This window comes from Lepisosteus platostomus, chromosome 18, assembly GCF_059453375.1.
Source record: "Lepisosteus platostomus isolate fLepPlt1 chromosome 18, fLepPlt1.hap1, whole genome shotgun sequence".
Lineage (NCBI taxonomy): Eukaryota > Metazoa > Chordata > Actinopteri > Semionotiformes > Lepisosteidae > Lepisosteus > Lepisosteus platostomus.
Window position 1 is genome coordinate 8,322,493 of NC_142628.1, and position 14,315 is coordinate 8,336,807.

Sequence of the window (14,315 nt, forward strand, 5' to 3'; positions counted from 1 at the left end):
AAGGTTTTTCAAGGCCAAAGCAAAGTGAGGATCTGGAAACCAAAGTAACAAGGAGGAATCTACATTTCTGTCATCCATTTTGTTAATGCATTAGGACTGGACCAGTTATCTGTATGATGTAGCAGCTGAAGTCTACCCATCACTTACCCTAACACCAAGCTCCACATTCTCACCACCATACACTTCCATTCCTTCATCAAGTAAGCCAATCTCTTCGAAATACTGTCTGTCGACAACAAAGCACCCAATTAGAGCAGGACTCCTGCAAGAAAAACATAGAGGAGACTGATTTAAATAGAAAATGTTTCATGTTAAGCTGCCCTGTTGTGTAGATGTCTTAGGCGGGGTGATGGTAAGTTATAGTACCCTATGATTTAAGACTGATCTGCACTATTGGATGACAACAATAAAACAGATGTCTTGAATGTTGAACTGTTCAGGAATACAAAAGGCAAAATCTTTGAAATGGAATTTCAAACTCTTTGTCAGCTTTGAAATCTAAAGTTATTTTCAATAATGTGGTATTATCATAAATATTTCAAGAGGCACTATATATATCCAGTACACGTGTATCTAAAATTTGTCATTGAATTAATTGAAATAAGATATAAAAAGTGGCCTGGTCTGACCTGTGCAGAATACTTTAAAACTGATTAGAAAACAACGGAAAATCTTAATAATGCATACAGTATATTGCAGCCTCTGGATTAAAAAAATACTGTTCTAGTTGGAGCAAGATCTCATCTTTACCACATTACCTCATAAAATATTATGAGGTAAGTGCTTCTAGTAGTGCAGTTCATTCCTAATTTAACAACATATCTAAAAAATACTAGACTTCCACAAGAAAGTCTAGTGCTAAAGGAGTGTAAAATGTTTTACAGACTTTTATCAGATCAATGTAAGCAACATTGATCCGCTAGAGGCATTTTGGAAAACATTGTGTGTGAGGTTTAAATCAACACTGTACTGTAAATCATTACATCTCAATATTCTCCATACAGTATACTTGCTTTAGGCAAAGGCTGGGTTAACACTGACAGCGATTCTGAAATGTTTCATGTAGTCGACATACAGTACCTTATTGGAGCAGTAGTGTTTCCGAGATTCCACCAGGATTTTGGGGGGTTGAGATAGCGACACCACAGTTCCCAGTCAAAGCCCTGTGCTGACAGGGGGTACTCCTCAATTTCAAAGGTGTCATATTTTATATTATCAAAGGAAGGGGAGATGATTCGAGTTCTGTCTTCCTTTATTCTCTGGAGAATGGGTTCAGCCCTTAAAGGGAAAACAGAAGAAAATCAGTGTGAAAGAGGGTGACTCAATTTCATGGTTTAGTTTCGCCGGATGCTTTGTAATCTGACAGGAAAGAAAAGATATCCAGATAACGTGTGTTATCTAAAACAAATGAGAGTATAAAAATGCATTTTCTAAATGAAGAACTGAAAATTAAGGTTGATCCAGCAAAGCTGTTAGTGTTGCATGTCTGAGCTAACTTCACTTTTGTTGGCACTGTATAAGATTAAAAGTGCCCGTGCATTATTAATTCAGGAACTGTGAATGCCTGTTTTTCTCATACTTCCAACACCTACTTTCAAAATCACCCATCTCATGGAAGGACACTTCTAAGAGTGAATATACGTTTCTGAATAGCCAAGTATGTTATGTGCTTTGGAAAAATGGTAAGATTTTAATAGTATCTAACTAATAATATCTTTCTCTTTTTAGTGCAATATGCTGGGTTAGTGTAGGAGATGCAAAATTAATTAGAGGATGAATAAACCACAGCTGTCTTAATGGCTACAAAGCATTTATACAAAACAAGTATGAGCAATTTCCTTTGTAATTCATATATTAAATATACTCTGATATGATTAATATAGAAATTAGTCACTTCTGCACTTAACTGTTGTAAACTTAATGTTCTAGGCCCTGAATGAAAAAAACAGAAAATGTGCCCTTCCCATTTAAAGATTCGATGTGAATGCTGGGTTCTCAAGAATAGGAATTTCCCCAATCCCATTGGGAAGAGCGCCAAAAAAAATACATGTGAACTACACAATCAAAAAGAGGCCATACAATACAAACCAAATGATTAAATCTTATCACGATTTTAAAGATTTTAGGTTTCCCACAAAGTTATGTAACTTTAAAGTACTGTGTGTTTACTGACTCTCATTTCTTAAAGTAATGTAATTAAACAGCATTGTGATGATTTGCTTGCAATCTACCTTAACTCTTCATGGCCTGAATGTTTCATTGTTGTACAACAATATTGACCGGTAGCGAGGCTTAGAAGACCCAACACATCTCTCTGCACCCGAATATCATGCTTTGGTATATGTAAATGTTGCATGTATTTGTTTATTAGATACTGTACATAAAATTTCAGTTTTATATACTTGTCAAGGATTTGAAGTGAGATACATTCATAGAATAATGATTCATCTATAAACAATGACTCAGAAATTCAATGGTCAAAATATATTTGGCAAAACTCAAATGCCTGTTTTTAAAAAAAATGGGAAATGTTTCATGAGTATGCAGAGTTAGCATCCTCAATGTAGCCGAAATTCCACATTTTATTTAGCAGTAGACAACTCACAACTGGCTTTCTGGGAGATGAACTCTGTCCATCTTGACAATCTAATGTAATTGCTCACTGAAAATCTTCCTTTCCTCATCTTTGCAGGTGGCAAAAAGTCCAGATTCAGAGTTCACAGACTTTTCTACAGGCAGCAAGTCCAGACAGGTCACACGTAAAGGGTTCAACGAGCAGGGTCTTTACCACTCTCTCAGCCCATTGATGCAGCTGCTGTAGCCAATAAAAACATTGTTAGGGATTTCTGTAGTAGGGTGTAACTGGCAACATAAGCAATTGACTCTAACTCTTTTTCTTTAACTGTTTCAATTCAAGGAAAAGAAGCAGCAGAATAATTAATGGAATATTTATAGCTGAACAGAAAGTATTAGATTGAAGTAGTAGATTAGTTTGAAGTACTGTGGTTACTAACTAACCTTTGTCATTGTTACAGGTAGTTCAGCCTCAGCCCCTAAAATCAATAACTACTAATTGAACCACAAGTAAAAATTTAGATACAATAAGATACCACAGATATAGAGATATAGAGATTCATAGATGTCATTTATCAGAGTGCTGAAATAAAAGAACAATACCTAGAGAAGAGGATTTTTTTCCATTCTAGGTCTACCTAATGCTTTTCTGATAACCTTTTTTAAAAGAAAATACATTGCTCTCTTTCGTTACAAAGCCTCAAATTGGGCCCAAGGTGACATGAACCATGAGGCAGAATGAATCTGTTCATGGTGCAGGATCAGTAAAGCTACTGAGGATGCTGCCAGCTAACCAGTCTGTCTGTTCCTCAGAGCAGAATACAAACTGTTCCAAAGCAGAAACCCTACAAACGTGTTTAATCGTCACTACTTTCCATGTAGCTTAAGCACAGGATTAAAAGCTTGTGCTTCAGGGCTCAATGGAAGCAACAACATTAAATGGAGTGTAACAGAACAGTCCAAGATCAGAAGTGAACACTCCAGCTTTAAAACCTTTTCTCTTAAAGTTAATGTCACCCTTGTAGATTTGTGTCTGTTAGCATTTTACTTTACTCACAATCCCAGAATACAGAGAGCAATAATTGAAGAAATGAAGAAAGTAAAGACCAAAGACCAAACTATATTGAAGCAGGGTTGTTGTTGTTTTAAGGACTTGATTATATGTGTACATAAAACTAAATTTTATAAAAGTATAAAATGTGAAAGCTGTTCCTCATAGGTTATCTTTACTGCACGTTGGAAGAATTTTGGTGTTTCAATTTTCTGCAAGGAATCATTTTCCTGTTGTAAGCCTAGGATATGTTGCTAAAAGGATTCCTAAAAGCTGACTTTTTTAGTATTTAGCCATTATTTTTTTCTATTTTGCTTTAATACCATGTCACAGAGGATTTAAAGTTTACATTTTTTGGAAGGTTTTCAAAGACTTTGAAAGATTTAGGCCAGACTGCTGGGTGTAGGATTAAGGGGCATGTACTGTACAGTATATTCACCATAAAGATATTAGTCTTCTTTCTCACAGGATGAAAGCAGGCAACATTCTTTTTCTTTAAGTACACACTATACACCTGAGACTGACCTACATAAACACCATGAATCGTTTCCAGTAGTTCAGTGTGCACCAGAAGAAAACTGTAGTGTTTTTCTTACATGCACACTGTTTCTATTGTAATTAATCCAGAAATAACTTTTAGAATGTAAATGACTATTTTTCACTTTTCTACAAAGATATCCAATACAGTCGTATACTGAACCTGCAACTGAACTCAAAATTTGTGATCTTCAATATTGCTGAGGCTAATATGTAAACCTATGTCAATTATTCAATGTGTTTATACTATATAAATGTATATAGTATGCATATTTATTCATCCATTCACCCATCCATCCGTTTTGGTATCCTTCTCGCAGCCAAAGGATTCTGATCACGTTGGACCAGACATTTTTTTAAATATATTTCACAGCCCATCCACTGCCAGTCGGGAGGTGTAATCCCTCCAGCATGTCCTGGTCTGTTTACAGGGGTCTCTGATCAGTGGTCATGCCTGGAAGAGCTCCAAAGGGAGTCGCCTAGAAAGTCATTCTTATCAGGGCCGAATAATCTCAGCTAGGTCCTCTCAGCGTCTCGCGCCCATGATCTTGACCTTTTGGTAATTACCCTGTTTATGACTGTAGTTAAGGAAGGGAACGTAGGTTATTCACATTGTGCAAAAGCTTGCCTTCCACTCCACAACATCAGGGCCAGCACTCTAGAGTACGTTTTACTGGGGAAGCTGAAGAGTGTGATTCCTCTGTCACAAAAGGTGGGACCCCCAAACCTGGGATGCCATGTCTGTATCATGATCTCTATCCACCTCCCATGCAATGTTGAAGAGGCACATTAACCACAACAATCCATCACTGTCCAGTGCCCTCAGCAGTCGACCCCAGTCGCATACTACCATTGCACAACACCGTCGCAGAGACTTGGGCAACAGGGATGGCTCACACTGAATCTGAGGTTTCTGGCATCGCTCTCTATAAGGAGGGCCTGTCCACCGGCTTGAGGAGCTCCTCCAAGTATTCCTTCTGCCTCTCAGTTAAGGTCAGTGTTTTGCAATCCTTACTGAAAACCATGTGGGGCGGTGTCCTGCCAATCTCTCCTAAGATGCTTCTGACTCGCGTGGAGTGCGTTATTAAAGACCCTATGCGGACGGTAGAAGACAGCTGAGGAAGGTACAGCGGGGTTAGGATGGGTTGACAAGACAGGGGGTGGTGACTGTAGTGACCAAGTGCTCGGGGGGAAATGCGGAAGCAACCAAGTCCAAGAAAGTCCAAAAAGGGAAGTTGGGGCGCAGTCCAAGGGCCAGGAGATCCATCCAGAACAAACAGTTAAAAACAGGAACCGGATCAGGACCGGCACAGGAACAGGAACTAAAAACATAACGGGACCAGGCGCTCTGAATCCCAGACCCAGGCGGTCAGGACGCCGGGGAATAAGGCCTGCCTTCAGGCTACCTGGAAAATAGGCCAGCCTTGTGGCGTTTGTCTTCCAATACTGAGCCAGGAACTGCAGAGACAATAGGCTTTTTACCAAAAACTAGACGAGACACACCAGGAAATAATAGAAACTAATCCTAACCAAAAGGGGTAGGAGCACCCCCTAGAGGAGGGATGTGGAACGTAACAACATCTCTGAGGCCGTCTGAGAAATCTTATGGCATCCAATAGTCTTTAGATGATTATTAAACCGTTTAAATCTCGGCATCTTCTACAGGTTCTCCAAAGGCTCCAAATGCACAAACGACTTTCACGATAATCTCCTTTCAGATTCTCACTCCCAAACCGTTCCCTCTGGCACTAACGCTCTCCTTTCATTCTCCCCTTTTTGGGGTACTTTACTGTAGCTGCAGCCACCCTTCTGCCTTCTCTCTCTTTCATAAGGCAGACGCTCGCCTTAAATACTGAGCCTAGCGGCGTCTGCTAGCCCTACTCCAGCCCAGCCCTCTCACTGCCAAACCTCAGTCCCCGGGAGACCTGATCACACGTCCACTCGGCTCTGCAGCTAGCTCTGGACTGACGCCCCGAGGTGGTCTATGCTCGGGGAGGTATCCGGCTGACTCTGAAAGGATTCCCACGGCTGAGGCTCATCAGCATTTACTCCCGTGGTTGACGAGGCAGCGCATCACTCTCCATCGAGAGCTCCACCTCCCAGCCAAAAACACCCCCTGTGATACCACACCTGGAAAAGGAATTGCTCACAACGCCTCCCTCGCCTAGACATTAGAAAGTGACAATTAAATGACACAGCATTAAAAAAAGAACAATCACCATCCCACGTTGAACTCCACGTGCGCGTCGAACAGAGCGACGACCGGGCCGCTGGCAGCCCTCCAGCCGCTGACCCGGGAGCGGATCAGGCCCTCCTGCTTGGTGTGACGGATCATCTTTACAAACCCTGGGTACCGGGTGTTCATCTCTCCCACGTACTCCTGCAGCTTCTCCTTCAGCTCCTCTGGGAAGGAAAGAAAGCCGCCAGGAATAGCAATGAGGGTGTGTTGTGAAAGCACAAACAGACTGTTGCCTTTGTCACATGTTGAAAAAAACAAAACAAATTAGTTGAATTTTAAGATTTCCATGAATCCACAGAACTCCACCCCCAGATTGTACTGCTTGTTCCTGTACTACAGAAATAGATATCAAATAGATGTTAATTATTTGTTAAATGTGCTATGTATTTAGGACTATGGCTATTCACAAGGCTTATGTAGATATTCTTACCCAATAATGGCAAACAATAACTGGGTTTTCGCCTTTTTATCATCTCTTCTGTCTTCTTAATTGTGAATTGTGGTACCCACCTGAATTTGGGCATTAATTATTGTATTTCTAATGCATCTTACAAAAGCTATCACATAGAGTCATGAATGCGACTAAATCATGTATCTCAGTCTCAATCACATTTTTGCTTAGAATCTGTAAAGTTGTGTTTTTTTTCTCAAGGTGTTTATTATGAGTTTGTGAGTTTGAAAAACAGACAGCAATGAAGTCTGCATAGAGAGCAGAATATACCGTGAGACGCAGGGAGGCAAGGCAGTGGTCTGGGGGGAAGAGTAGGTATTTTTATGTACAGTATTCCCATTGCTTTTCCTGACCCAACTATCCTCACCACCAAAATTTAGCATCTGGCTCTAGTACTGCCTCCCAGTTGTGACTCCTGAAGAGGGCTTCTGCTTGTGCTCGACTGAAGGTTGGTAAGGGTCAGCCAAAGATATTGGGTAGAAAATGAGTTCCACTGGATGAGAACAGAATCAGGCTGGACGACAACAAACTGCTTTTCCTGATCTGGCAAATTGTTCCACGTGAAGGGGGGTGGGGAGGGGCTTATCAATATTTCTCACACAACAGTCTACTATGCAGCACATTCAACAAACTGCCTGAGAACATCCTTCCCACCTTTTTCTGACTCTCCCTGATCTCTTAAATGCTGCAAATGTGTCATCACATAGACATGGGGAAAAAAAAAACATCTTTGCTCATAGCCTAGCCGTTCGTACCGCCTTCCTCTGAGCTGAGCTAGATTGGGAATGCTTTTGTTTCACGAAGCCTGCCTGCAAACAAGTAGATATATAAATAAAAGCATTTAGCCCTGCAGGATGCTGTAATTGCTCACAGTGGCAGGGCTGAATTATCTGGAAGACAATGCCCTTACACGGTTCTGTCTCTGGTGCTGTCAATCGTCTGTCTCAAGGCTGTTGACTTTATTCTTTTACTACCACCTAATTGAAGGCTGGGGACATCATCGTGGTAGGCCATTAGTGACAAAATGTGTTTTTAAAGGGATTCAAGGAATGCACCTAGCTAACCACCAAGCTTAGGTTTGTTAATCGGAATAAAGGAAGTCTAGGAGCAAATAATTCAACATTATTTGAAAAGTAGTGAAGACTCATGCAGGTTCATTTTTTTGTGTCATTTTATTACATGGCATACTGTAACTCAAGCACTGCTTCTTTTCTTTAAAATATACATTTTTTATAAGCTTGCCATTCTAGACACATAGGTCATGGCTGTGTGTCTAGAATGGATCCCTATTATATTACTCCTGTTTCACTTAAAAACAGCTTCATTCCTGAAATCCTTTTCTACCTTTCTGTATTGCTTCCTTGTCCTCATCAAAAGCAACCTACACTGCTCAAGGGCACACGATGAAAAGGGGAAATGTACCATTGATGACACATCCAAGTTTCCACAATTGTTTACCATCTTCATCTCTATTATTATGAGTCCTTTCAAATTCTCTTTGAAAACATTAATGCTCACAGTTGTGAATGCTTCTAATTTTTTTCTAATTGAAGCTTGGTTGCCCTTCTTCATTTTTTTGCTTTTGTAAGTGAAGCAGCAATAGTGAACTATCTGGGATAGTCACACGCCCTCAGTGTGCTCGAAACTACAGAGACCAGGATGGGCTCTGAGCTGATTAGCCACTAGCCCTTTTCCAAATTTATTTTACATTTTACTTTATCCAGTGGAGCAAAAATGCACCTGTTAGGGGTTCATACTTTTTCAGATTATTTACTATTCTGTACATACTCTTTCAATGTATGCACAATCATGAAAACTCACTTTCAAATATAAAGTATGGGACACTAGGCAGTAAGGGATTAATTCTTTAATTCAGTGTGATCATTAATTTTCAAGAGTTCCAGTCAAGAAATGTCTCACTGTATCTGCCATTTAAAATGTTGTGCTTTTTGGCACGTGTTGCAACTCAGTGCTGCAGATCCTTTCGGAACTTAGCTTGTCTGTTTGTTCCTACCATTTATTGAACAGATGCCTTTGTCTTCCCTTTAGGCCAATCTGCATTTGTTTCTTTCTTTTCAAATAAGCGATCATTGCTGTTTCTAATAAAACCGACCAGATGATATGATTTATAGGAAAGAAATGAGAATTACAGTAGTTGCCACTTACTGTATTATTGGAGCAAAAAAAATGAAACCAGTGTGGATTATTCTGCACATTATGCTTTGGAGAGCTGTAGTACAGGATGGTGTACAGTAGTGCACACACAAAATGCTGCTGGAGGAATGTGTCATCCTCAGCCTCTGCAGAAAAATTGAATAGCTTGATGTGGAAAAGGCGTAGTGCTTCTGCTTAGCAGCAGGAGACTGACAGCTTACCTTAAAAATTGTGACTCTACATGGACTGTAAATCAGAGCATATTCTTCTGAACATCAATGTGACCCATATTTTTCAGGCATTTTGTTTTTTTTAAATGGGGCTGAATTCATGTTTCCATTAATTTACTATCTGGGATCTGATTTATTTTTTTTTTCGCTTACAAAGTTTCCTGTGTATTTTTATGTGCTTTTTTGTGAGTGTATATTTGTGTGGGAAGGGTTGTTTTCAGCAGATACAGTAACTCAATTGCTCTGTAAAATAAAAAGTTTTTTTTTATTTTTCAGCCATGATGACTGAAGGTTTAGCAGTAATATATACTGTATATATTTTATTCAAAACAAAAGATAAAACTTCAAATTCTGCTGAAGCAGACTATCTTACAGAGGCAAACTATTCAGCCTGAACCAAGCTGTTTATAGATTTTATTTATGCAATTATTATGTATAAATTGATTATTTGTTAATGATGCAGGGAAACTATGTGACTTATCTGTCTTTGTCTGTTAGCTATGGGTGTTTGCTTAGAATATTGTACGGAAATTTATACAACAGTTTTTTTTACAGTCTTGTGGTTAATTGGATGATCCCCTTTGTGACAACAGTGGATTCGTTTTAAATGAGAGGTGGACATTCTCAAAGCATATTGCATGTGCAATTTTTCACTTCAGAGAAGGAAAAAAGAAAAACTTCAGGGAAAAACGTAATTTCTCCTTTCCAGAATATCCTCCATACTGAAAAGCTACAGTATATCCTAGTTGCTATCAGTGCAAGTTAGGAAATTTAACGCTGCTGAAATCTCCACAAGTCTTTTGCCACCCTGTAAACCTGGTGACTTGGTAATTTAGAAAGACCTTGTTACATTTCATATGCTTCTGATGTGTTGTGCTTTCTTTCCTTTATCTCTTTCAGCAGACTCCCATAATGCTGTAACAACTAAGCAATGCCATATAGCTATAGGCTGCCTGGCAGCATTATCTGATGTCAACCGAATTCACAATTCTCAATACAAACTCGACTGCCTTCGATCGCTGCCATCTGCTGAGGGTGAACTTTTTACCCTCTTGGAGAGAAAACTTCTGCTGAGTTAAGGTGTATATGATCCAGGGCAGATCATAATCTCACTGCCAGAGGCCTTGATATAGTAGCTGGCTGTTAGAAGTACTGAACTGGATGTGAGTGTGCTCTGTTTGCACTACTCTTTTGTATCATTATTATTTTGTAAATAGAGTAGTAAATTAAATAATGAAAATCAGGACATGTTTAAAGCATTTTAATATGTAATTAGTATAAAGGATATTCAGTATTACATAAAAAATACGATTTAGGATAACAAGAAGTTGAGATTAGTCTAGATAGCACAGTAGTGTCATCTTAAAGTAACTTCAGATCACCAATAACTTTGTCGATCATTGGATATATAAGTATGCATGAAGCTGCTGAAGATCTGTCTCTTTCTAATAGTTTTTTGTTTGGAACACAGTTTTCAGTACTTTACAATTTCGTTTAAATGATAATATTATTGTATGTGCCCTGGAATGAATTGGTTTCATTAGGCTATATTCTCTGCAATGTGCTCTGGCTCCTTGTGTTTTTATCTCGCAGTTCTGCAATATTACAGTACCTAGTGTTTTCTTCAAAAATTATTTCTGGACAGACTAATCAGGGAGAGGAGATGGCAGGAAGAAGCAATGCAGATTGTTCATTAAATCTTATTGATCAGATTACGATTCCCTAAAGTCTTCCCTTTGCATTACGGAATAGCTGGACACCAGAGGTACCTCTGTTGGTGGTTTATCTCATTTGTGGTTATTTGATTCAATAGAAGTTTTAAGTTCCTGTTTTTAATTGATTTTCTATACAAAACCATGCATTATTTTTTTAGTTTGAGTAGGCAATATTAGCAAATATATCTATGATATAATAACATGAAGACCATACCATCTACCTGCCCTTGTCCCTTAATGAAGGAGTCATGGCCATTTTAATTTCTTAATCAGGTCATTTTTTTCTTAATTAAATTTTCTCCACAAAGATGTCACAAAAGACTGATGGCGGTGTTCTATTTCCACCTTTTGTGAGAATATTTGTTTCTCTATGGGTTGTCATTGTGATTTTCTGCTGTCTTGGATCAAACTCATGCATCTAAAAGATGAATAAGCAAACCCCGGTTCTAGGGTTTTCTCCTATAGCCTTTTTCATTCACTTGATCTGTTCCAACCAGCCTTGAAAGTGCCTTTAACAGGTTTGCTTTGAAACCGGCAGGGATCCAAAAAGTAGTTCGACTGATAATCAGGTTATCGGAAAACAGCTGGGCTTTGAGTTGGCCGATGTAGGGAACATCCCCATTGACCGCAATAATTAAGATTAATGTTGCTCTGTCATTGCCTTTCAGTGGCTTGCTAATAAAACCAAACAAATCCACTGGTCCAGCCTCCCGTAATCTGTTTTGCTGGACATCTACAATATATACAGTACTTGTCTGTCAAATATTTACTGCAATGCTCCTGCAAACCCTGTTTGATTAACCTGATTTAATATGACACAGGCATAATATATTCTGCTCAATCTAACAGCCATGTTTTAATAATTTGGTTATTGAAAAACACTGCATATTGATTACCAGGCATCAACAGCATAATATATTCATTTGGAAATCCAGTTCCTTGGTGATTTTAAATGCAGACATTCGCAGCTACACTCAATGAATTATTATTTTGTACAGATATGAAAGATGAAGGTGAGATAAATGTGTGATATATCCCAAATCATTAACATTAAAGTAATTAATTTCAGTTTATGATATACTGTAGACTTCAGAGTGACTCAAGACTCGACTTTGTACTTGGCCATTGGAACTAAGGGCCTGACTCTGGCTGGACAGAAATGATCTGAATACAACTCAGCAAAGTACGAAGCGATCTACAGTACATCGTCGGTCACACACTTAATATTTTCATCTTGCTTAACATCCTACTCAGTACCAACAGCAAGAGGCACAAATCTGTGACAACTAATAAAAAAATAAAATTCAAAGATAACTCTGGTCCATGAACCACAAAATGAACAATACTTAGCTCCACTTAAAATTAAAGACACCATTTATTGTTAAAAAAAAGATTTTACAGGGTGAAAAAAGTATGCATAGATGTGTTTTGTGCAATTGAATTTTGTGCATCAAATGCAACAGATGTCTATCAATTGCGCACTCCTATACATGACACTGTTAAGAAAGAACAGGCCTACACTGACTTTTACTGGCAATGTGACAATTTGGGCTATGTGGCTGATTTATCTTACTGCTCATAAAGTTTAAGCTGAGAGCATTTTCAAGATCTCATCCATTAGCATGCTTGCCTTGAGTTGCTTACTAAACAAAACAACAACACAAAGTTTGGAGAAATTAGTGGGCAAAGCACACAAAAAAATGCTTTCTTTTAATTTAATTGCTTTACTCTGCTATCTTTCAGGCACTGTGGAATTATGGTAAACCACATCAGCATTGTGATCATTTTTTTTTTACTAGAGCTAATAAAATTTCTATAAATAATATATAATTATATACATAATAAATACATATAGAGATTAAGTATATGAGCTCATATAGTTAATCTATATTGTTTTTTCAGATGTCAGTAATCCTGTTGTTTGTCGAGTGAATTTGCCTATGTAATACTCAAAGCACTTCTAACATATTGGATCTTGAATCTAGTTCATAGCCTGCCCACTAATAGGGAATTTTTTCAGAAATCCTGCAGTTATTTCAGGGATGTCAAACAGGAAAACTGTCATTGTTTGGAATAGTGTAGTTGCTATTGGAGTCTGTCAAGCAAATAAGAACTAATTACTTGTGAGGCTAAGAAATGCTACAATCAAGAGGAGGTATTTATCCATTTCTCCCTGTTGGTGTGTTGCTAGTTTATTGATCAAAAGATCTCATTCAGCTATATTTAATTAATTAGGTTCAAAAAGCTTCAGTTCAGTACAGCTTTCAACAACCAGCCTCATCCATATATTGTAGATTTGCTTCTAGTTCAGCACCCACCAGCCTTTGTATAAAGAAGTGCTTTCTATTCTCATACCAGTGCAAATTCTTTTGTATCACTGAGTCACAGGTTCACTGGTGATTCTTGAACAGTTAATACCTGTAAGGATTTTTAATAGCTTTATAAGGTCCCCTAAAAATAACAATCTGTTCCATTCAAGGCAGAAGAAAGTGGGTTCTTTTAACCTGTTTGTGAAAGACATGTCTTTCAGACTATGAATTAATCTGGAAGGTCTTCTTTGAACTTCTCCTGGGCATCAATGCCCTTTTGGTGGTGACTATACAGTATGCTGATAATAATCTTATTGTTATATTTATATTCTTACTTAAAACCCTTTTGTGGTTGGCTTTTCCAAATGCCACCAACCTTATTAAGTGTACATCCATGATACTTGTTAGCTGGGCAAATGGAAGACAGTATCATAAGTAGTTAATTGGATGTAATTTACAACTGTTTTGGAAGTTTACTAATCTTATCTTATTGAACACTTTCAGAGACTATAGAAACTATCCTTCAAACTTCAGAGTTCTTTGGACACTTTTACATGTTCTTGTTAATATAAATGCTACTGCTCTACCTAAATTACCACACTCTTCACCTCAACGTTGTGTTCAGTGTTTTTCTGTAGCAAAAATGCAGACAAATTATCAATCAATAGGTCTTTAAAACTCATTTGAACACAGGGAGTTTATTTCAAATTTAAAAAGAATTTAGATTAGATAGAGGAAACAGCATAGCCACAGACCTGGAATGTTTAATTTCAGGAGCCTGATTGGCAATAAATGCACTCTTGATAAACATTAGGTCTGGTTTATGTTATAAAACAGACTTGCGTTCATAACTTCATTAATAACAAAAATATACTGTATGTACTCTGAACCATACTTACTTGCCCCAGGCTTCCTTCAGGGAACAAACAGCATTTCTGCTATAAAGGTCCCCAGAACTCATTTCTAAGATTGCCTTTGCTGCTGCTTCATAACTAAGATTTGAGTTTAATGATCTCTTAATAATTTAACTGCAGTGATCTTAACTTCAAAGCCTC

At 38.2% G+C, this 14,315-nt stretch overlaps 1 protein-coding gene across 2 annotated transcripts in view; it reads right to left on the reverse strand.

Moving 5' to 3' along the window:
• The window catches only part of galnt18b (UDP-N-acetyl-alpha-D-galactosamine:polypeptide N-acetylgalactosaminyltransferase 18b), a 132,610-nt gene that overhangs the window by 34,657 nt on the left and 83,638 nt on the right, over window positions 1-14,315 (reverse strand). For both annotated transcript variants that reach the window (XM_088610883.1, XM_088610882.1), the window contains exons 4-6: window positions 6,382-6,565; window positions 1,081-1,278; window positions 148-262 (exon numbers count right to left, since the gene is read on the reverse strand). In XM_088610883.1, coding sequence (XP_088467009.1) covers window positions 148-262; window positions 1,081-1,278; window positions 6,382-6,565 — 497 coding nt within the window. The remainder of the gene's footprint in view (window positions 1-147; window positions 263-1,080; window positions 1,279-6,381; window positions 6,566-14,315) is intronic.